General features: G+C 36.3%; 2 protein-coding genes across 3 annotated transcripts; both read left to right on the top strand.

Moving 5' to 3' along the window:
- Window positions 1–5,049: 5,049 nt before the first annotated feature.
- Window positions 5,050–15,794, top strand: LOC141899160 (glycine receptor subunit alpha-2-like). The gene is made up of 9 exons (XM_074785317.1): window positions 5,050–5,186; window positions 8,632–8,705; window positions 8,867–8,934; window positions 9,699–9,928; window positions 11,057–11,139; window positions 11,312–11,446; window positions 14,305–14,446; window positions 15,039–15,279; window positions 15,440–15,794. Exons 1-9 carry the CDS (start codon window positions 5,050–5,052, stop codon window positions 15,605–15,607), a joined length of 1,278 nt encoding a protein of 425 aa, XP_074641418.1. The 3' UTR covers window positions 15,608–15,794.
- A 2,509-nt stretch (window positions 15,795–18,303) lies between these two features.
- LOC141899930 (soma ferritin-like) lies at window positions 18,304–21,244 on the top strand. Of its 2 annotated transcripts, none has more exons than XM_074786558.1 (8): window positions 18,304–18,407; window positions 18,654–18,802; window positions 18,915–18,998; window positions 19,190–19,204; window positions 19,645–19,742; window positions 19,830–19,991; window positions 20,129–20,251; window positions 20,439–21,244. In XM_074786558.1, the coding sequence occupies exons 1-8, from the start codon at window positions 18,397–18,399 to the stop codon at window positions 20,586–20,588; spliced, it is 792 nt and encodes a 263-aa protein (XP_074642659.1). In that variant the 5' UTR covers window positions 18,304–18,396; the 3' UTR covers window positions 20,589–21,244. The 2 variants fall into 2 exon arrangements, with proteins under 2 accessions (XP_074642659.1, XP_074642660.1); XM_074786559.1 differs by having other exon boundaries at window positions 18,376–18,515.
- Window positions 21,245–25,120: the final 3,876 nt, after the last annotated feature.

The raw sequence follows: 25,120 nt of genomic DNA, 5'->3' as shown, positions 1-25,120 counted from the left end.
CGTTAAGCATCGAAGGCAGGTCTGTGAACAATGACATTTACTAGACGGATTCACATGACGTATTCTTGTGTATTATATTTATAAATATATACTTTCACGTTTGAACTTTTCTAGGTTTATAAGTAAAATTGCATGGCAAGTGAGCGACCTAAAGCCGTACACTAAGGACACACTGTTATTCGGACTTTACAAGTAAATCCATTAGTTAAACTACAGAGTTTTCACCGCTGGAAAGTTTGACTTCGTTAAAAGCACGGACTGATTGGATTTGATTGTTGTCTATAGATTCGGAATATTTCATTCGACTCCATCCAGTTCATTATGATCCAAGTGAGAGAAAAACGAATGTGTGACGGGTTCCGATGTTTTTCCGTCTACGAACTACGCGACTGGAAAAATCGTAAATCAATACCTCATTCGGATGTGGCAGAATTAGATTCAGAATCGCAATGTATCGGCAGTTTTACCAGACTCAGTAGAGAGGTGACCGTCTCTCATCACCAGTACGATCAATGGGCGCGTAGAGGAGAGCCGCGTTCTCTTACAGGCATTACCCCTCCGAGCAGCGCCAAGGAAACTATCGCTCCAAAAATAACTCCAAACATTTTTAAAACTTCGACGAACATCATGGCAACAACGAAATCAAAATCTGCCGTAAAATGTAAGCAACAAAAAGGCCATTTAATTTTGCCAACGGCTAAAGTTCAAATCGGAGTAAAACCGGATAAGATCGAAAAAACGTCACGGAAACCATCGTGTTTATTTCGACCGGGTGAAGAATGGCCGCCATTACGATACGGTATCCGTTTATCCGGAGCTACTTCAGCTGAAACAAACAAATCAGATAACAATACATTAAGCGAATTAGTGTCTGATAAAACTAAACCGGGGTTTCTGTCAATGTGTCATTCGGTTAATCTAACACCGCGCATCTCTGATCATTCATCAGTGGGGAACAAACCATCGACGAAAAAACCAGCCGAATACACGAAGTTTGATTCCGGAAATAGCGCGTACCGTTTTGAGTCAACACGGAATCAGGAACCATCTTTACATATAAGTATTACACCCATTACGTATAGATACACGACCACCGCGACTTATTCACAATCGAGTTCAAGTCTCTCGTCATCAGACTCGACCGAATATGATATGACAGTCGCAGATGTAGATTGTAATAATTCAATGATACAGAACTCTAGTCCTGAAAATCTCAATAACTTGAAATGTATTGGCAGACGTTTAACCAGCGAAATACGTTTATAATCTAAACGCTGGATTTGGTTGCGGGACTTTTACTATTTCATGAGTTATGTCAGCGTTTTGATAGCACGTTATCTGGCTGTTGCATTTCTAACTGCACCTGATCCCTGTAACCCCGCGGGTAAACGTGTAAGTGTGTAGGTAAAACCGTGGTTTATATCAACGAGGTCGGTTTTTACGAGTGAGTTGGGACAGAGTTGTAAAACGAGCACAGAATATCAAATAAAAACTCTTTTCAAATACGGTGAAATTAAGACTCTATCTTTTTCTTCTTAGAATGAATCTTCGTGTTGTATAGTTTTGACAGCTTCACATGAGACGCTAAAGTGATAATTAATCCTCAACACGTATAGTCGACATTACCTCGGTGATTTACCGAATGATCATTAACACCATTTATCTAATGTAGAACATCGACCGTGACAACATTCGCGTACATAAGATACCCTATAGACCAGTTCATAAAGTTTAAGAATCATTCATAACAATATGCATTCTTCTAGTATCTAGTTCTAAAATCATACGATGGATAAACCCGGAATCATAAAAACATCAATTTAGACCGACCAAAAAATAGTGTGACGAACTATTTTATTTCTCTGTGTGTGAATAGAAACTTTGCTCTAATTGCCTGTCAACCAGTGTTGCGTCTGACGGAACCAGTGACAACAGCGATTTCTTCAAACGATTCAATAGAACAAAGATTTTTTGTCGTATAGCAGTCGAACATGTCATGATTGAAAAATAAATTGAATCCGCTGAATGAGCTGTTAGGCGATATATTTTCAATAAGTAATTTGAAGTAGCGATAATGTGGATGAAACAAGAACCTCGTACGAATCGTATGCGGATGTTGGTTGTCAGATTATACTCGGAAAGCCACCAATTGTACATAGCGATTAGGCCTATTACCTGTTTTACCACGGATCATCTTACGCATTACCCACTTTTTTACGGGGTGCATTTGGTTGTTGTTAGTGTGTTTAGGTGACTGGATATAGTAAAAACCGGTCGCTCTCCTTGCGATGTATGACATATCTTCAGCTTCCTTGTTCCGGATCTGTGCATCCGGAAATTCCTGCTTTACACAAGTTAATATTTGACGCCAAACATCGGAAACCCTCAGGCAAGTTGATGTCTTATTGACTTTATTACGGTTATTTGGCAAAAAATGCGATGAAAACCCGTCGTGAATGTAGGGATATAAACATACATTTCTAGAAATTTTATGGGTTCGTGACATCACAGAAATATCGGGTTGTCTAGCACGCCTAAGGGTATCAATACAAATAGACAAGAAATATCCCACTCAGACCACCCAGCACATACACTGTAAACAAGGCTTTAGTCCTCGGTATCGTCCATATTCACGTCAGATCATTGACCATTTCCTAATCAGTTTGATTGTCACGTAATTACATTGAGTCCTATATTCCCAATTTAACGGAATGAGTCTGATTCTAATTATAGCTCGAATGAGTAAAAGCATTACTTCCAGCGCTGTCGTTACAGTTCCTTACCGGTAATGCAAAGTGACGGAAGTAATTCTTCCAGGCCTAAGTAAACTTGAATTATATCCTAATCAGGACCTCTTGCTTATTAATCGGTGTCTTATTTTACGACTCCCCCCTAACATTTACAAAATATATTTCGAAAGTGGAAGCCGTTTGAATGTTTATTTTATAGGGGACTGACTGGCTGAATACTATTTTACTATTTGTTGTCATTGGAGCGAATATTTTTCTGTCAGCATCAGATTCTCTGGTGTGAAGGCTGTGATATGGTTGCGTCACTACGTCACTTGGATGTGACGATCATAGAGCAGCCACCCACCACACACACACAGTGAGACTGGATTTAAATTCCGGCTGAGCAGAAACAGCCGCGCGTGCCTGTTCAATCGGTGGTGGATGTAACTATTATTGAATTTTTTTGTCGAATCTCTGCAGGTGAGTTAAACTAGTAATTAAAATGTCTCGCAATTAAAAGTGTTCGTAAACAAACAAACCTTGAAAATGCGTAATATGTGATGGAGAACCGTAAATTGAATACCAATTTAGGTAAATTCTATTGAAAAACGCAGTTTCATATCTACAATTTAGAAATTTTCATTATCTTGCATGTGTATCAAACAAATGCGTTGCAGTAGAAGTATCGTCAAATAGTTGTAGAACTGTAGATATTTCTTTCGGTAAAATTGATATCAAATTCGTTCACTTTAATCTCGAACAACTTTTTCGTTAAGCGCATTCATTTCTTTCAAATATTCTTTGATGGAGTTTGGTCAGATTTACTCACATGAAGGAAAAAATGTTCCACCTTGTACATACATAGATAACATGGAGAATATTTTGAAGTCTCTTATTGGTGAACTGGGAATGTCGATGGGCGATCCACGGAACATGTTTCCTAGCCTCAAAACATGGCCCGGTTAACAAGGATATTGGTTATAGATAATCAACGGCAACTAAAAACCGGACCCGGGAAATAGATAAGAACTTATAATCGGTACAATAAGATCGTAACGGATTCTTCTGAATGAAACATCTTTTGAAATCAAAATCGGATGCAACGATCAGAGAATTTACTCAATTTTTCGTCACGTGGTAGGGTATTGGATCATAGAGTTGATTGCTTCGATAACTACTAAAGCGCAGTACAGCACGTCCGTCCCTTTGAACGCCGTGATAGAAAAGAAACACTTGAAAAACCTTATAACCTGACACTGAGGGACGTGTCCTGATTCTTAATTCAATAGATTCGAAATTATTTACGCGGAATACGTCAAACAACCGACTAACCATACAGTCGGATAAATAATTCCCATTCTAGTGGAAAAAGCAAGACACCCATTATCCGTGCAAAGGATGGCTGGCCAAAGGGATGCAAGCGGTTGAAGTTTGACGTTTGGTCGATATAAAATTCATCATTCTTTTTCTTCCGACCAAATATTCTATTTTCCAGCTCTATTGCTGACCTTGACCCATTAGTCACTGAAATCCCTTAAAAGCGAACTGAAGAAACATACGTTCATTTCAAATTCTCTCTTAGCGCAGATGAGTTTAAAGCCGGGAGAGTGTCGTTCAAGTTCATTAAACATTTACATCAAGGGACTGAATACTCCAGTTCTACAAAAACAATCGTATGAAAAACATTCTCTTCTCTTATAAATAAGCAATGATTCAGCAAACAAACGAATTTTGTAAACATCATTTTCGTAGTTCCTAAATTCATGGTTTCTTGGTAATGTTATGGTTAGTCAGCATGGGTCCCGAAGGATCGCCATTCCTTTTGTTCCGACTTCATCATTATTGTGACTTCTGCGCTATAAATTATCAATTTTAAATTCATTAGACAAGCACCTGGTATTCGTCACCATTTACCAGCATGACTTAAACGAATAGACATAAATGAAATGAAGTCATTCCACGGGGATGTGATGTAAATTTCAATTGAAGTTTGCTGATATTGAGCAGCGAGATACTCGTGCGCATATTGTATTTAGCTTGTCAGAGAGGACATCTCCCAGGGGTCGAAACTACACAAAATATTCCTATCACAAAATAATGACAAAATTGTTGTTCGAATGTGAAACCCAGGTTCTAGGTTCCCAAAGGCTACTGATTCTGCGAGGGAGCTCTTATGACAGGATTCAGCGAAGAACCCTTCACTTACTTCTATCCTGTGGGTGGAATCAATTTTCACAGCTTCATGAAACAAAAAAAAACAGCTCTTTTTAGAGATCGTGTTGCAGCTCAAATTACGATGGGTTTTTCAGGTGAAAATATGGATCACAGTTTAACGTGTAAGTATTTGATATTAGCGATAGCTATGACGTCATGTTTGTCAAGCGAGAACATATCAGGTGATGGAGAAAACTTGTATAAACAAACTCATTATCTTGACGAACAACTAGTTCAAAGGTGAGTATCTTATTATCATTGTCTTGTCTTGAAGGGGGGGGGGGTGGTTCTCAAACTGTCAGACATGTAATATAATCCATTCAAATGAATAGCATAATTAGAAAATACACATATATTAAATATATATATATATATATATATATATATATTTAATATATGTGTATTTTCTAATTATGCTATTCATTTGAATAGCATAATATATATATATATATATATATATATATATATATATATATATATATATATATATATATATATATATATATATATATGTCAAACTCAAAGTGATGGTTTGAACAAATGAAATGAGACTTTAATCTGGGTATTCTGAAAACTGTACGGTATTCATGACATCAGATCTGAGCTGAGCTACGAGCCCCGTGTAAATTGATTGAAAAACGTCTGCACGAAATTTTTTCTCTCGAATACACGGCGTGGTGTAAACAAAAGAATGACAACTGGAAGTCGAAGTCAAAGAATGAGTTCGTTTACTGTAAGATTGACATCACACCATGAGAATCTTACCGTTCGTTATACAAGTTGATTTATTCAAAATGAGTTATAACAAATCAATATAGTGTCTTTCTCAAATTAGCTTTATACCATAACTAAGGCATATTGAAAGAATTTTGACTTCGAATTCAAAACACGAATTTCTCAATATTTCTCTACAAAAATGAAATGTGATAGAAAATAGAGAATGGCTTGAAATATGAGACAATTTTCATTTCTTTTTATATGTTAAACATTTCATTTTGCCTACACTCGTAGCCATGGTTCCGCGTTGAAATGGTAAACCGTAAGAGCAGTAGTCTCTGAGATATACAATTATATGTTCGTATTCAGAAGGCTTAGACTTATCTCAGCTATAGGATTCACGTTATTTCCCTCCGCGTGAACAAGCTTTATTCTCTTCCAAATTCAACGGAAGCGAACCATGTGGTTTTTTATTGTTGAATTCCTGCCATCGGACGAAAAAGGGAGAGTGGATTCCTACGAAAAATGGCGTCTTTGTAATTTGCGAATCACGCCATCTGAAATTTCCCCTCAATTATCCGCATTTTCTCTAACTGTTGCGCTCCTTAAGGCAACCGGTAATTGAATATTGATCAACAACATATAAAGCATGACGAAGCCAAAAACAGAATATATCGTTTCTATTATCTTTGCATCTGTCGATGCTAATGCGTAAATCGACATGTCTGTATCGAGAATTGGGGAGTGAACTTAATTGAGGTGATAATTATCTATCTTTGTCTGTCTGTGTAGTAGTTGGGTAAATGTGATTTCGTATAATATTGAGGTCACCGACCTCTTACGAAGCATACAAAATAAACCAGCGACACTTCGAGCCTATGATAAATATTTTTCGGGACTCGAACCTAATTCTTAAAGTTCACATGTCATGACGCCTGCGCACAATCGAAATTATCTTTGATCGACTGGCGCGCCATCTGGTGACATAATAGGTTCATCCTTGATGACGTGAGTTGATCCATCACGTTATGAGTTTATCCTTCACGTTACTAAATTATACTTCACGTTATAGGTTTTATGACTTAAGCGTCTGTTTGGCAGGGATGGCCACCCATAATATTCCATGTACTAGATATTGGATCATTGGTATTGATTGTGTTTTTCTTCGTTTTGTCTGGAAATCCTGGTTACAAATTGGGGTGAAACGATTATTCACGCATATGTGATTGAAGCCAAAGGAATAATATTAGAGATTTTATAGAAGGGGCCAAACGGAATGGAGGCATATGGAGGCATGCGCGAGATCGTTATCCCTGACAATTATTGATCAAGGCTTTCAGAGAACGACCTGCAAATCAAACAACTGTTGATGTCCTCCTCAGTCAGTACAGTTCACACGCCGATCAGTAAAACCACAGTGTGATAAAAAAGATCTCATTTCTTTTCGTGTTAGCAATTAATCATCGATGCAGCCGATATCTGTAACGTGTCACATTGTTTATGACACATATTTCTTTACCTGGCGTTGTTTCAGGTGCTTCTCATCTTTATACGCAGAGCTAATTATGCAGTAAAACACGAAACAGACTTTACAGTACAAACTCACGCCAACTGATTTCAACTGGGATATGGATTCTGGGACACAGGAAACCTTTGTCGTAGATCAAGATAAACTTCATATACAAGATAGATATACTGTGAAGATTCGTAGAGCTCATTCACCTGATGAAGCTTCTATATTATTAGCGAAAGCTCGTGCGTCAAATAAATAGTTAACGTCCGATATAGTACTCACTCGTCTCGTTACTGTGTTATACAAAATTGATTAAACAGTTTCAATATACAAGATAAACGTCAACAAGAAAACTAACTTGAAAGTTTATTGACGCCTTTTGAAAAATAACGCATATTATATTGCTTAATATCGTCGACTTACTTTATTGATACTCTATATTGAATGATATAAACTATATAATATAGAGAATCAATAAAATTATTTATCAGTTGAGTGACCGCAACCAGTCTAGCCCCGATATATTGATGACGTAGTGCACATCTTCTCAAAAATAATCATTGAAATTTATCGAAAATAAAATAAGAGTATGAAATATGTTTTATGTTTTATTAAAACATAAACGCCAAAATTCACAATTGTAATTGTCATTTTGAAACATTTTGAAACGCCAATATTGATGACGTAGTGCACGTCTACTCACACAGAACCGCATACTAGGTATCAATGTATACAAACATTATTTTAACGGTTTTTACGGCGTCAACTAAGACAGATCACCCCGGTGTTGTGCTTAGTACGCTGGGTTTTATTAGGGGTCCGGGGTTACAATGCTTGGTTAGGAAGACTTAAAACTATCGTTTCGACTTTTTTTTATCGAAGAAGCTTTCACGATCTCTATAGAATGGAAGACATCGTTTTTAGAAAGAAGAACTGCCCTTGAAAATGACTGGATACGGCCATGTTTAATCGCCGGCTTTGGCATTGAGCTGGACAGCGCATAATACTAATAGTCCGACATTTTTGAATCATTCTATCGCGTATTAAGATTATTGGGTGATATCGACGTGGGTGAAATCGTTGATTTGTGGCTAATGAGGAAAAGATCATAAGATATAGCGTTCTGGTGATTAGGAATGTTTGGTGAAGGAATTCAATGAATACTTTCTCTTTGATGATCATTGCATATCTCAGAAGTGGTTGTTATACACCGGTATGAGATTGCGCGATGTTGAGCTAGATTTAAGCACAATTTCGTAATCGGTTTCCATCTGGCCTATTTCACTTTTATTCGCCAGACTGTATAACTGTATACAACCAGAGTCTAAACCCCATCAAAAATATTCATCTGTACCTCTTCACGCACAAGAACATGCACATTCTTACTCCAGAATGAAATGCTGCTGCCCTTTGCTCCTGAATAATTCATAAATGAATAAATTCATCAATTTACAGGTTTTATTATCAACAACTATATAATCGAGGAAGGAAGTTATCACTGACCAGCTATAGGCCGGTTATTGAACGAGGTAAATACCGGTATCTTCAACTTACGGCAGCTATCTTATTCCAATGCGATTAACTCGAATTTGATAACGTAACATTTATTGATGTAAATCCGGCAGGTAATTGGACATTCTATCGGGATTGAATAATTTACAGCCGTTTTAGTGATGGTTTTTATTTGTAGGGAAACCAACTGTTGTTACATGTGACGTGTTTATCAATAGCTTTGATTCGATCAATGTTGAGAACATGGTAAGAACATTCAGTTCTGTTTATATCAACTGATTTGTATGATATTCTATGTCTATATACATTGGGGAAAAATCATTTAATTATCAGAACTCAGAAGAAGAAATTCGCCGAACAGAGTTTCTTCTTTTTCTATTTGTTTGGTTTTTCAGTTACGCATTTCCATGTGTGTATAGTAACGGCGGAAAGACCTGAGGGGGCAAAAAGTAACCATTGCTGCAATTTGAATTATCAGATTAGTTCACGATTCCTCGCGGACCCGAATAATAGAATTACGATTAATCGATCACGTTTCCAATTCTTTTCACATCGGTCGTTTTTTTGCAACAAGGAAAAATAGTTTGAATAATGAACACAGAAATCCCTCGTGTAACGGTGTAATGCGTAAGGATAGAAATCCGCTAATAAACGACCATTAGGATTCAGCGTTAAGACCAGAAACGACCGAATGATGTCTTTTTAAGCCACTATGATATTAACTTTGGTTTTATGGCGACTCTTATTTTTGATTGAATGCATCCGTTTAACTATTGCGTAATGGAAATGTGTATTACATATATGTTGTTTCTTGAAAATTTGTGAGAGTTCGAAACGTCGTTTCTTTTGATTTTAATTCTTGATAAATAAAAATCGTATTTAATCTCTTAAATTCTGTATACAGTGGGTTTTAAACTTGTCATATTCGATATGTTTTGGATCTAAAATCATTTTTTGAAAATTCGTACACGATGAAATAATTCCTATCAATTTATCTGTAATCTTTTTAGGACTATGCATTGCAAGTATACATCCGGCAATCGTGGGTCGACCCTAGACTTCAGTTCGCTACGATGAATCTGAATATCACAAAATTTACTCTAGATTATCGTATGCTGAAGCAAATTTGGGTTCCTGATTTATTTTTTCAAAACGAAAAAGCGGCTCAATTCCACCAGATCACCAGACCCAATACTCTAGTAAGAGTCTATCCTGATGGTACCGTTCTATATAGTGCCAGGTACGTACGATGTTCTAGGTATCGGAAGGCGAGGGGCCACAAGAAAAAGAAGGGCAATTTTCGGATAATGCAGCCATTGGAGACTACGAGTGGGGTTTCCGTCGTTAACAGAAGCCTTTGAAGAAATGCATCCTATAAATGCAATTTCTAAGAGAACGAGTGTAGGTTGGTGTGTTTTGATGCTCTCTTGAAAACATGGATAAACCCAGGCGAGAGCAACTGGGTCTGTATTCACGAAGCACCCGTGAGTTACGTGTCACATAAGATTTACGAGTAAACTTGCGGGCAGACTTACGCGACACGCAGGCTTACGGGTGCTTCGCCAATCCCTGGACCCGGCGAATCAAAGTGGGATGAATCAATCTTTATTTTAATCATTCATCTTTGATTAATGCACATCTCTATCCGTGCAGTTTTACTGTCTATTATCTTCTCGGAAAATGAGGAATTCAATCAAGCGTTATATCATTCGATATTCCCTTTCTAAATCATCGATGAGTTTCCACGATATAATACCGCACGTACGTGTACATTAACTCCGTCTATTACATTTCATACGACTTCAATTTGATGATAGATCATTTTGAAAATTCGCTCGGAGTCACAATTTGATAATTCTGCCCACCGATTCTTTAGCAGGCATTGATTCAAAAAGTTTTCCGGTTCGCCAGCAGCGTAACTTAAGATTACGGAGAGTACGATGCGCCTCATACATTCTTCCGGTCTGTCATTTCCCCTAAAAAGGAAAAGAGTAAAACATATTTCCTGTCATTGACTCGTTTCTTGTAATCCCCGAATTGATAAAATATTCATACTGTGGCGTGAAGTGTAGACCCGACCATCGCTTATTCAATAATAACATCACTCTAGCGTGTCTTATTTCATATAGTAAGCCAAAGAAGAATGGTTACATTATCACACCAATACAGTTCTGTTCAGAGATGTCTCGTAAATGAAAAAATCCTATACATCATAAATGCACTCAAATGATCCTTCAATCAAGATTTCTTATTTCTCTAATGACAGTGTCATCAGGAATTACCTTGCACATATTATGAGAAGATGGATTGTTTCTTTCAGTGATATGTTTTGTTTGTAATTTTTCATCTCTCGGTTATTTTATTTCAGAATCTCATTAAGACTAAGTTGTCATATGAATCTGAGAAGATTTCCGTTGGATAAACAGATTTGTAAAATAAAACTAGAAAGTTGTAAGTATTTATACTATACGTCTATGTATCTTTTCTGTACGTGAAAAAAAATATGAATTTGATTTATAATGACATCTTCTATGGACCTCAATTACGTCTCTGTCTTGGATGTTGCGTGTTTTGCAAATTGCACGCGTTTTCCTGAATTGTGTAATTAATTGTCTTTAAATAGATGCATACACAACAGATGAATTGATGTTTCGATGGAGAGAAACCGAAGCTGTACAGATGCAAGATGGACTAGAATTACCTCAATTTAAACTAACCGGTCATGATATTGTCGAATGTAGCACTCAATACATAACTGGTAAGACTTACTTAATCATGATAGGATTTGTGCGTTTTATTATCAAAAAACTGCTTGTGTTTCCTTGATATTTTGGATCAAACCTTTTCTACCATTTTCACCTAAGACCTTTCGCATCGTAGTGAAATAAAAACTAGGCGAGTTCTGGATGTACTCTCATCGCGTTTTTCAGAGTATTTCTTCTGGCTTTTCGGGATTAGGATGATAGGATATAAATCTTGAGTTTTGCAGTCTTCCTGGCTGCCTCAGGACTCTCGTTTGATCTGAGAGCTTCAATTAATCTAATTAATCGCATCGACTTCTTACAGCGATATTAGATTCTGACAATCATTGAAAATGATTTGCTAACATGAATTATCGCCTTACTACAAATTAAATTTTTCAAATGCTGCTTAACATTTGGTTAACTGTCGTTGCTATCGCTGCCGTTAGATTTACGTAACGGTTCTACCCACCTTTTCCTTCGAACCAAACAATTTCTCAACAACAGAAGCAGACGGGGACAGTATATACTCGCTGATTAATTTGATTAGCGAAGGCCGGCAGCTGAGATTGACAGCATTGATCACTCAGGATAATCTGTGTGAATGGTATCTTCCGGCACTTGTCCTCCGAAGGAACCTTCGAGTTTATTAAGAGATTCCTGGGTTGAATTTTGATTTCTATCAACCTTGGGGTCGTTAATGTAACAGTTTTTGACTACAAGTATTTAAGGACGAGACATGAGGTCGGTGTCTGTGTCGGTGAGCAATGAGATTCAATCAAAAGATTTAATTTTCGTGTTAATTTCCCCCATCGATCATAGATGGCATTCTAAATCCATATTCTTATCAAATTGAAGGTGTAACCGTTTTTAACTAAGCTTTAGTGATATTGTCTCATGTCCTGAAATTTAATTACGCAATATTTGCAATGTCCTAATGCGATTCATCAAATGCTCATCTCTTTTTTTATATCGTGTCTGTATTATCTGAACTGTTTGTTGTCATCGACTTTTTTCCAGTAAATTGTTTCTTCAATGCATTAAGGATTTATCCGATTGATGATACGAAATTGTTTCCTATCTTCCGAGAGTTAACTCGTTAACTTAAATATATTTTGAAATGTGGCATTTTTCTGTCTTGGTAAATCTGAATGAGAAAGATCCATCAATTTTCGCAGTTCTTTAACACGTCCATGTTGAAAATGCATAACTGAATTACACCATAAAAGGCTGTTGAAATAATGGACATTAAGTAAACATATAGCTGCGTAAACATCATTTCTATCACTGTCGGCAAATAGATAATTCTATCAAATAGTCATTTGGTAAACGTTTTAAAGCGAATCGTACAAAAAGAGAAAAACGATTTAACGCAAAAAATCAAGATTAATTGGAAGCGGGGAAATAAATCATGGGATGTGGTCAGTATATATATATATATATATATATATATATATATATATATATATATATATATATATATATATATATATATATATATATATATATATATATATATATATATATATATATATATATATATATATATATATATATATATATATATATATATATATACATATATATATATATATATATATATATATATATATATATATATATATATATATATATATATATATACATACATTTAAATCTAATAAAGAGCGCTCATTTTGAACAGTTTAGCTGCAAATACACATTCCATGTGTACACTTAATAGAATCAGCGGGGACGTAGCCGAACCAATCATTACTAAAAACTATTTATGGTAGGGAAATGTTTGAAATTATTGCGCACCAGATCTACTGGTTAATAATGGTCGTAGCTTAATCACGTAGCCGTGAAGAGAGCATCAGGTATCTATACATCCTAGAAAGGTCAATGTATCCGATGGCGATGATCTAAAAGCGGTTTGTTTCAATTTACCTTAATGATGCTCTCTCAGTTGATAGGCTGTGTTTATACAGAAGGCTCGCTTTAATAGACGGTCGTTTGACGATCATATACGATCACGAAATATTGTCTCAATCACATCAGAACTTGACAGAGTTGTACAAACTCAGTAGAATGCGATTTCATATTAAATACCTTTAAATGAAATTTCATTCTTGTAATAATTCACACGTTTTCTGAGTCCTGAGTTATACTATTGTGAACGAGCGTCAAGATACGAACTTAACATGAAAAACGCAGAATTAATCTCTGATGTTCATAATAAAAATAACCTAGTTGATATGATCATAGTTATAAGTCAAAAGGGATTAATGTAAGTTCTGTGAAGAGTTCCACGATACATTCGCTAAGCTTATGCCATGAACTGGATTCAGAAGTTTGGGAGTCGACGGTTTCTACAAAGCTGATCATCATTAATTCTTGGTGTTTTGAAACATTTTGCCTCATTGATGATAATTTCTACCTGAATCAATGATTTTAAAGTTATCAATACATGAGTATATTGGCGCATGAAAATGAAAGCCATCGATAAAGAGCAATCGCTGTGTTAAGCACTAATACACCCCTGGAATCCTCAGGAATGTCTAAGTATCTTAGTTTATACCCATTTCCTGTGTGGCTAAATTCTCCATCGGAATATTCCCTGATAACGATGGCTTGTGTATCTTTGCGAATATGGACACGGCTTCACTGGGAATTATCCATGCTGTATGAACTGATTTTCATCTCTCAGTATACCGCGTATCAACATCATTACTTCATCTGTTACATATCAAAAACATTCCCTACAATCGAATGCTTTCGATAATCATGTATATACATAAAGATGATGATCTGACCTGGTTTTGATTAACTGCAGATCACATTCGATTTCAGTCAGAATATTATCAAAATATTTCTTTATTTCATTTATTTTCAGGTAACTTTACTTGTTTAGAAGTGAAGTTTTATCTTAAGAGACAGTACGGATATTACGTGTTACAGACATATGTACCTAGTTTACTCATAGTTTGCGTTTCCTGGGTCTCATTCTGGATTAATATTGACGCCGTTCCCGCAAGGTAACCCTCATCAATTAATCGCTCTAACAATTCAATTTCTCCACGAATGAAGATAGATCTCGCCGGTTAGACCGTAGACTCTAGGTTAGACAGAGAACACTTGTTCCTCGATTTAACTAACAGTTTAGTCTATTGCTCATCGTTTTGAGAGTCATTCGAGTGGATACGTACATGATGACGAGGCGCCACAAAGATGAGTTGCTAAATCTTCGGGTTGTCGAAGTATTTTTCTCGGATCGAATCTATAGTTATATTGATGAATACATAGAACAATTTGAATCGTAGCTGAGAAAGAGATCGTTTTGTAAGAGGCAATGATTGCTCGTTACCAAGTGTTTCGTGTTGGCACCTACACGTTGACTAAAAACTAAATTTTGAAGCGTCTGACCTAGATCCTAAACTCTAAACCCCGCAGGTCGATCGAAGAAGATACAGTATTATACCGTACAGATCTCGATACCAGCGCGTGTTCGAATCCAAATCGACAAAGGACCTTATGAGCCGAGAATCACATTAAGAAGATTAATTTCATATGTTTTAAGAGGTTATGAGTAATTATATAAGTCAATTCATTTTCTAAGTTTGATTTCAGGATCTCGTTGGGTGTACTAACAGTTCTGACGATGACGACACAAAGTATAGGTCTATGGATGACATTACCACGTGTATCGTATATAAAAGCTATCGATGCGTGGATGGCCTGCTCTGTAATCTACGTTTTCATAGCTATGCTAGAGTTCCCTATAGTAAATACGATGGCCCGGAACGAAATTCGAAGGTTGAGTATGAAATTAAGATCGTGTGCAAAAAATCAGGAACTACCACACGATGCGGTAAGTATCACCTAAACCAGTCGTTTCTTGAATGAAGCACTGGGTTCTTTTAACGAATGATTTAACAAAGACGTGAACTTATCTTGTTACCGATCAGATAGGTTATTCTGACCTGTTGGTTAAATTGCTGAAATGATATCAACGATGCTTGCATTTTCAGTTTAAAAAGATGCTAGATGAATATACGTACGGACCGTCGAGGTCATTCGATCCTGACAGACGGCACATGGCTAGAAGAGTCGATAAATGGGCAAGAATTGTATTTCCAATTGGATACGTAGCATTTAACCTCATCTATTGGACTGTTCTTGTTTATATGCTCCAATGAAGCCCAACTACATGCACGAAATCTGTAATTATAAGCTCTTGCTAACGAAAAGAACAAATTTGTTTTGTGAGCCCATTTTCATGTAAGGGGAATAGGAAACCAATAAGACTTGGTTGATCAGTCGGAATGCGAGATGAGATTACATGATGTATACATTGATGGTTAAACTAGAGAAACACAACCGAACGAGAAAGCAAAAAATTGATTTCATATTTTATACCACCGTCGAATTTCATTCGCTATTGGTCGCATTGCAAATCGAGCCACGTGCTAAACGTGTATCGAAGCAGTGTTGGGCATTTTCGGGGTCTGTCGTTAGGATAGAGTGATAACAGAGCTATCTAGTTTTTACCGCACTAAGCTTGTTTGATATTTTGTGGTTCGTTTATGTCAGCGAGTAGGGTTCTCGGTATTATGCAGCTTTATCATCGTTCGCAAGGCGATACTTTTTCTTTTTGCATTACGGGGATACTTGTGTTCTCGTATTGATGTCACAGATTTCTATTTACTGGTTGCTGTTAGAATGACATAAATGCCTCGTTTATGAATAATACATGATTTTATTCGGGTGATTCGCGCAATGCGAGCCCCATTGGATCAACGGGTCAATGCGATGTATTTTTAAAACGTTATTCGCTTTTCCGAGAGATTGAATTCTTCTAAGTATGTGGAAACTGCGGTTACTGATAAGTGAATTTGAGAAAAATTTTGTATGAATAGGCGAAAATTACAAACTACGTAAGGAGCGTTTGGCGTAGATTTTCTTTTTATAACTGTCTCGGGTTAGTGTAGATTTGGAGTAGATCTAACTGGGAATCTATCTCATTTCAGTGATTAAATGGAGTGATTTATTAGTTATTGCTGTAATTTTCGATGCTGCTTTTTGTGTCTTTAATGTGGCCATATTTTATATCTAAAAACTTTAATGGTTTTACATGACTGTACTTTTATAATATGACTAATCACTGAATCAATAATTGATTATATCGATATATCAGTATTATCGAAGCAGGGGTCGGTGTATACAATATCAAAATATTCTAAAAATGCGTTGTAATTCAGGGAACAGTTGCACAGCTAAGGCTTAGCTATAAAGCTCATTTGGTTCTATTTCACTTCCAGTCTCATGATTTAATTCGAGACATTGTGCAACTGGACCTTGGATAATTTTCATAACCACTTTTTCATAAGTGTGTAAGACTAAACTTAAAAAATTTACGAAGTGAAATATTACGTGTCTTCTTGTTTCATATACGTAACACTGATAGTAGGTGTGAGCATGGACGTATCAAATAGACGTCCATGGTATGAGAATTGTATTTTGAGTTCACATAATTTGATAAATCTTCGATCTATAATCAAGCTATCATCTATATTAGATGGATAGTTAATACGTAATTGATTATGAATTTGATGTTCAATGGCATTTTAGATATATACGGGTGGTACATGTATTTCAATCTAGGATTTAGTAAAATCAAAAGTCTGTTCATAATAAGTTCCGTAAAGTGTAATCCAAGCTCGCTTCGAGAGTACATACCAAATCATAATTTCTTAAAGAAAGCTTAAAACATTAGATAGGAAACTGACCAAATATGCGGTCGAATATCTAGGTCAGTTGCAGTATTTCTGTGATACATATATTGAGTATAAATTCCTTACTTCATATCGGGCGAAGTGATCAAGGTGCTGTGATTTTCTGTATACGTATTTTAATATGCATGTATATGTATGTTCTTTCCCAAAAATAAATGTCAGTTGAATAAAAGTTGTCTCACATCAAAATACGTTTTGTAAACTATGGGAGATGAGAGCGTGGTGAGGATAGTATGAGGAAAGCTAGCGAGAGGATCATTCGACAACATTTGTTTTATTTTCTAACTGTTTTCATTGGTCTTATCGTGAAATAAATTACGGCTACACGACATTTCTTTCAAGAGATAAGCTAATCATTATAAGAAAACGTCAATAATTAAACAACTCTAAAAACGGTCTATAATCCGATCGAATAAACGCCTGCTGTATGGATCCAGGCTGGTTTCCTTTCCTAATTAATCAAACGGTAAGACACAGCGTGATATCAGTAAGAGGTAGGTAAGATTAAACAGGCTTGGTTATTCACGTATTGTGTTATTATCTGTTGAATCACGGAACGATCGTGTCATAGTCTGGAAGTCATACTGTTTCTAATCTGTACTTTACCCCCGACGCAACCTCTAATTACCGATAGAGGGCGTACATGCTCGAGGCTTATCACGAGATAAGGCTATAAATTCTCAGTTCTCCGGCAATTCATCTAAGATTTGTTCGAAAAGAGTGGAAATCTGCAACAACAGAAGAGATGGAGAAATTTATGGTTCTCGTAATATTCGGCACTGTAGCTGCTACTTTGGCAACCTGTCCACCAGGTAAGAGTAACAAGTTCTTGAATTTTAAATGCGACACAGTTTTTACTTGTATATATAGATTATAAAACCCCCCTGCTTGTTTTTCCTTCATCTCATCATCTCATTTCGTCTTCTTTATTGCACATTTTTAAGAGGATTTTGCTTTTTCTCGAAAATGATATCTTCGTACGTACACTAATATGTATTGCGCGTTGAAATTACGCAACTTCAGTATAAATCCGGTTAGTTGTTTATCAACTATCTTATGTAGGTTAGATACTGCCGGATGTCATGGCCTTTTATTGTTTCAAACAGCTGATTAGTATATAACGCTATATGTGAGAAGAGATCTTTGGACTGAACCCTTTATGATGATTATAATTTAGAACTGAGTACATATCGATGTGTAACAGGTACGTGATCTCTGTCAATTCTCTCAGTCTCTATGTGATCATCTTTACTTTTCACAAGTTTGCAAGGGAATGCTTGGAATAGATACGTCTCTTACACTATCGATATAGGTTATTATATTACTGAATTTTTTTCTAAAACAAAAATATTTTATACTTTTCGAGATTTGATACTTTAAAGTTGTCGTCAAATATACCATGGGTTCTTTATTCTGGCCGTGCTTATCAGCTGTTTTTTATGCTAATTAGACGGGTTTTTGAGGTGATGGTGGCTGCAATCATGAAGCGAGTTTCATTTTTGGTTATAATATTGGTTTGTTGTACGTACGGAGTGACGAGTGTTGGTGAGGATTTTGACGAGGAACGTTTTGAAACGTTTGATGTTAACAGTAATATCGGTAAGAAAGAACGCCTCTTCAGTTCATCAATTCGATACATGAACTATGATAAATAATCAATGAGATTTTATTTTGTGGTCAATTTATTTTTCATTATAATTTTCCTTATTAGATACAGGTAGTAATAACAATGAAGATGCACAGAATACTATTATAAATAATGATTGGTGCGCATTTCCACCATGTAAAAAATCTGGTATGTTCATTTCTAAATTTGACAATAACTTACCATAAAATATAGACGGGATATTTTGTGTAATCTTTCTGAATTAAATCATTATCTATTGAAGATATGAATTTCGTTAGACAATTTTATAGATTAACGGAACTTAGCATCTTATTTCGGTCGATTGTTTTAGGTTGATAAAGTTGTACCAATCATTTCAGGTTCTTGTCCACGTGGTAATATATTCATCCCCTATCTACTTTCATCATTTACTTCATCATCGTCACCCATCGCATCTCCCTTCTCACTTGTTTATCATTTTCCTCATTTTGCACTCCAGCTTAACTAAAATGCATGTTTATAAACCCAATATAACTGTATCTTTGATATCCTTATGTTTAATTTGCTTTGTGAAATATAACAATGATACAGTGATTTGCTAACTATTTTATTTGCCTCAGTGGAACATGATCACGATGAACACGGTATGTGTTACATTATACGTGTTAGCTTAGATTTATTACAAATCTTAATCTTATTCGAATTTGAATTTGACTATCCATTTTACCTTATTTACAGAAACACATATGAAAGTCGATCAAGTATAGAAAAAATCAAATATATGTTTAGCCGAACTGTATTATAAAACAAAGATTCTGGATTTTCGTTTCATTAGGTTCCCGATTAAATGGACCTCCCAGATTTGCATGCGAACAAAAGATAAACGAACAGATCCACGAAGAATTGAAAGCCAGTGATATCTACTTATCGATGGTAAGATTGATATCTACGTTGAATTAAAGATCCAAAATTGCTAAACATGGGTCGGCGAAATAATCTATGAAATGTTGATTTCTATAGGCAGCATACTTCAAGCGTTTCGATGTGAGTTTACGAGGATTTGAACAGTTCTTCAAGGCATCATCCGACGAAGAAAGAGGACACGCTAAGAAGTTCATGGATTATCAGAACAGACGAGGTGGAATAGTAAAATCAACCACTCAAAATGAATTACCTTCACAGGTTAGAGTTAATTAATATCTACCAACCTATTCTTATTCGGAAGACTACGTAATGGTCGAGAATTCGATTTTTTCTGCCTTTGCCCAAGAAAATTCACATTGATTAGAAATGTTATTATGATCACATATCTCATTTAGGTAAAGAATGGCGATTGGTTCGGTGCTTTGGAAGCTACAAAACAGGCTCTGGATCTTGAGAAAGTTGTACTAGAAAAACTGAAGGCAGTTCACAAATGTGGTGCAGATAATGACGATGCAAACGTAAGTATTGAAATATTTCAGTGTACACAATCGATATAGACGTAGGTAGTTATCACTGTTGTCTGAGTCTTAAACTGATAAAGAATTTATACCTTTTGGACATCGGAATATGACGACAACAGTTCCGCTAATTATTGTCTGACCGTTCGATCTCACGTACTATAGACATCTATATTATTCACTTTAGCTTCAAGATTTCATAGAAAGCGAGTTTCTCACCGAACAATACGAGTCGATCGAAGAACTCTCAAACATGGTGACAAAACTGACTCGTCTCGGATGCGGAGTTGGTTTGCATATGTTTGATGAAGAATTGAAGCACCACGGAGATAAATAAAGTTCCAAAACAAGCTACAACTCTTATCATAGACTTTAATTTCTTAAATCTATTTGTTCATTCGGGGTTTTCTCAAATGTATTTTTCGATTCGGGGTATCTTGGACCTGTTTTGAAGAGTTAATTTTTCCAAATTTCTAATTTTGAATTCAATATATATCCTACCGTAAATTCACCATCTACATAATTAGTAATGTTTTGAGTATGAACTAATATGTGAATATAAAGTATATATATTAGTATGAACTAATAGGTGAATATAAACTTGTAATATCAGTTAATCAATTGATGATAAATGTTTAAGTATTAAGATGTTTTGACTGGTTAGTATACTCAGATCTATATACATATATATATATATAAAATGCCTGAAATTCTAAGCCACTATAGTACAACACTTACCCAGGGACTTATTAATCAGTGTAGCTCCACAACTTGATTGTAAATACTATTATTTATTAGTTGCTGTGATATTGACTAGGCCTATTCCAAGTAGGCCAAAAAGAAGGGAATTGGATATAAATGTATATCTTACTTAAATCATATGCATTGCTGAGATATGATGGATTTGAATTGAAAGAGTGTTTGTTGATCGAGTTGCTATGTGTTCGAATATCGATGAGATACATTAGAGAATATAGAGTTTTCTGTATATGATTTATGTCTTTTGTAATTTTTTCCTTAATCAAATCAGCAGTTCTTTCTTGGTCGAGTCTATTACACGATTCCACATGACGCCAAAATGATAAATCTCGGTTAAAAAAAAAATCTTATCATTTTGGATTCAAGTTAAATCCGTAATGACGACGGATAACAAAAACAACATGCTGCCTTCAGCCTTTCTAGAAGGTACCTACGAACTTCTGCGCCACTTAAAAGATAAATATAGAAATTAACAGAACTATTAGCCGAATAAAAAGCAGTCACGATACTGTAAACTTGAACTATAGATTTTTGATCACTCGTAAGAGCCCCTATAGAAGAACCGATAGTGCCGATAGGTAGGGCCAAACAAACGAACGTGACCGACACGCTTACAACTACAATAGTTGCCTTACGTGTACTGGCGTCTTTAGAATCACTGGCTCCGAAATTACGCCGACGAAATAGAATTGATACAATTAGAACATTCATTATTATGACTAATAAACAAGGCACGTGTACGCAAAATATTGGCGTCAACGAATAAAACGCTTTTTCAGACGCTTGCGAGATCATAACGCAGCCGGCATTCGGGATATAATCAACGATGAAAAATACATAGGTCGATATTAAAAACATGAACACGCTCAATCCAACACAAACACACCGGGCAAAGAATGGAGTAGCGATACGTTTAGCTTTTAGCGGTACTGCAACAATCAACAATCTCTCACTTGTTATAAATACGATGAATAATGAGCTGGTCATATCGGTCATCGAACCAAATAGTTCGCCTAATGCACACGACCAATAAGACCTAAATACAATAGTGTCACTGCGTGGATAAGTTAGATAATTGAAAAACGGTAAACCATACGTTATCAATACGAAATTATCGTAAATTGCCAACGCCGCCAAGTACGAAGCGTAGGAATGACAGCGAAATCTTTTGGAAATCATCACAAAAAAGCTCATCGTATTTCCGAAAAATCCCAAGATCAGTATTGGCGGTTGCGTCGTGAGTTGTAACCAGCGAGAGAATGCTGTCGAATCATCACGTGGTTGTTGGATTAGATTTACATAAACGTAGAATGGTCGCGGACCTACGTACGCCGTAGTGTTTCCTGCCATTCGTGATGCGTTAAAGCGTTCCCAACTCGGCAAATTTAGCTTACATCGTGAGAATATCTTATTCCGACAAGGTGTTTCCCCTGCCAGCGGTTGCAGCAGAGAAAAAGTTCTCGAACAATGCGCTGACAATGTTCCGTCAAGGTTAACCAAATCACTGGCACGCGATAGGGATGTCAGATCATTGGCCAAAAAACTGATGTCATTGTCTCAAAATTCGCGTGTTATTCTAACACGAAATTGAAAAGAACATTTTTCGAATTTGAATAGATAGGTTCGAATTGCGAATTAAACACCGGATGCGTGTCGCGTATAGCTGTCGGCTGAGGAAACCACAATGAAACGTCGTGAAATACTATATCACAGAATAAAACTTGAAACGAAAGAATGAAAATGAAAGAAAAAACATCCTCACGAGTGAGTGTGCCATTTATAATGAACGCATAAACTCTACCTTACTCGACTGTATCATCTACAGAAAATTATTGATTTAAATTCTCTTTTTTACTTATCAAAATATAATTAAACAATTGCTGCAGTTTGGTGTGTCAGTAGTGTTTTTCAAAATTCCTTCACCATGGAACCTAGCCGCCAGAATATTGTCGGATTTTGACCGTTAAGTGCTGCCTCTAACAATTACATTGACGGTAAATATGTGAACTAACAGATAACGGTTAATTTCCGACTGTGGCATGCGAGTGATAAGTTAGTTTGCATTTTCGCCGCCTACGTTACATTTAGGGGCAGCACGTAACGGTTAAGTTTTACATTCCTACTGTGGCATGCGAGTAGCGATGTTATTTTCATAGAAAATGTCGTTTCATTCATGCATTGTTTTCATCAGCGATGAAGCTTTATTTCAGAAGGATAGTTTTTAGAGACGCATCAATAAAGAAATCGTGAGGTTAAATGACTAATCCAATAGTGTTAGTCTTGGGAAACCGTGATCCGACAGTGCAAAATACAAAACAACTGTTGCTTATTATTTTAAAATCGTTGAGATAATTCACATACAAACGGAGGCATTTCATCGGATCGACAGTAGAGGTCGACGGGCGTCATAATTTAAAGTAAAGTAGTCACTTTACAAGACCAAAATGATTAAATCATTTGTCACCAGCCCATCAATATAGTGACATCCAACATGACCAAAACTCAGATTTGACTAAGTGAAAGTACCGGTATATCATATTTCTTATTTCTGTGAATCATCAAAATATAGATGCTCGGGTATATTACGACTTAATGAGTCTTTTAAAAATCACGACGAGAGACGCATCAATTAGAATAGAATAATCCGTGTCCTGTATCCAGGTACATATTACGAAGATTTTATGAGTTCTATTAGTCCTATTATCGCCATCAAGGAGAAAGCATTACAACATTAGGATGGAGTTAATTATATGGGAAGTTAGTCGGAATTGAGAGCAGGACATTAATTCGGTATTTATTTCGTATGTAAATCATACAGTGTCGTCAATGCTGTCAGTTGCAGAGATTGAACTACCGCTGATTTCAAACGAATTATCGCCAAACAGTCTCATTCTGAAAGGTCTAATCAAATAGATCAACTGGATATCCCGTGTCGAGCGCACTCGTTGGAGAAACTTCTCTCAACATCAGTAATAGAACATCGAACTTGAAATGTCGGTTTGGAAATTTCTACGCTCTAAAATAATGAACAAAACGAAAAAACCAGTCTTAGTCGATGAGATGTCGGAGCTTAAGATATCGATGTTTACGGAATGCGAAAAGATACACGATTCAAAATGGAGTGCGATGTTGAGACAGTTCTACCACGCGATATCAGTAGATGATTGCGACGTTGTGCAAGAAATTCTCAATTCACAAGATACAAAAACCAATAGCCTTGTAAATGTCGATTTCGAGGTACCGGAAGATGCGTCGAATTTGCCTATCGTCGGCTGGTGCCCCCTAGTGGTAGCGTGTTCGTTTAGCGCTTTAAACGTGCTCGATATTCTACTCGAAAATGATGTCGATATTTTCTACCGCGACAAAACAAACGGCGACAGTATCATTCACGTGATCATATCCGTAGCGAAACGTAGCGAAGAAGATGAAAAAGAAATGGCCATCGTTTTCGACAAAATCATCAATTTTATCGGTAACGTTTCGACCAGAAAACAGCTTTTACTGCGGCAGAATAACGATGGTATAAACCCGCTGGAATGGGCAGCTGCTTGTAACACGTTTCTCATATTGAGCAGAATTTTAGACGTAGAAGGTGTTTATTACGAACAACCCGGTAATTATGGACTGTATAATAAACGTATGTACGACTTGACGAGTTATGATCCGATAAATGGAAACCGATGCTGCAAGACACCCATGTATTTTCTAGGCTACATATCGGATCGACGCGTTCTTATCAAAGTTCACAAGACGAATATTCTTAATCATCCGGTTATCAAAGAATGGCGCAGGTTGTTGCAGAATCGCAATCGATTCCCGTACATTATCAGTTGTCTGATTCGTATGATTTTCTTGTTCGTATTTGTGACGATACCATACGTGAGATTCTCGGGGCGACACGCCCATCTTAACGAACCACTAACACACCATGTAAACAAATCAGAAAATTATTCTCTCAGAAATTGTACAGATGAGATTCCCGCATTCAACAAAACAACTCGCGACGCTCTGAGAGGACTGGCTATGCTGTTTTGTTTCGGTATCTGGATAAAAGCTTGTTTGAAGTTGTATTTGTCCGTTCTGCTTTTAATATCGTGGGCAAAAAGCAAA

The sequence above is a fragment of the Tubulanus polymorphus genome, chromosome 2, assembly GCF_964204645.1.
Source record: "Tubulanus polymorphus chromosome 2, tnTubPoly1.2, whole genome shotgun sequence".
Classification (NCBI taxonomy): Eukaryota; Metazoa; Nemertea; class Palaeonemertea; order Tubulaniformes; family Tubulanidae; genus Tubulanus; species Tubulanus polymorphus.
This window is presented reverse-complemented; position numbering and strand designations above follow the sequence as displayed.

Excerpts from the sequence above, each read along its gene's own strand:
- LOC141899930 (XM_074786558.1), top strand. Across the intron at positions 19,992-20,128 it reads AAAATGAATTACCTTCACAG|GTAAAGAATGGCGATTGGTT; the intron begins GTTAGAGTTAAT and ends TATCTCATTTAG. Across the intron at positions 20,252-20,438 it reads CAGATAATGACGATGCAAAC|CTTCAAGATTTCATAGAAAG; the intron begins GTAAGTATTGAA and ends TATTCACTTTAG.
- LOC141899160 (XM_074785317.1), top strand. The coding sequence starts at position 5,050 with ATGGATCACAGTTTAACGTGTAAGTATTTGATATTAGCGATAGCTATG. Across the intron at positions 11,140-11,311 it reads TAAAATAAAACTAGAAAGTT|ATGCATACACAACAGATGAA; the intron begins GTAAGTATTTAT and ends GTCTTTAAATAG. Across the intron at positions 15,280-15,439 it reads AGGAACTACCACACGATGCG|TTTAAAAAGATGCTAGATGA; the intron begins GTAAGTATCACC and ends TTGCATTTTCAG.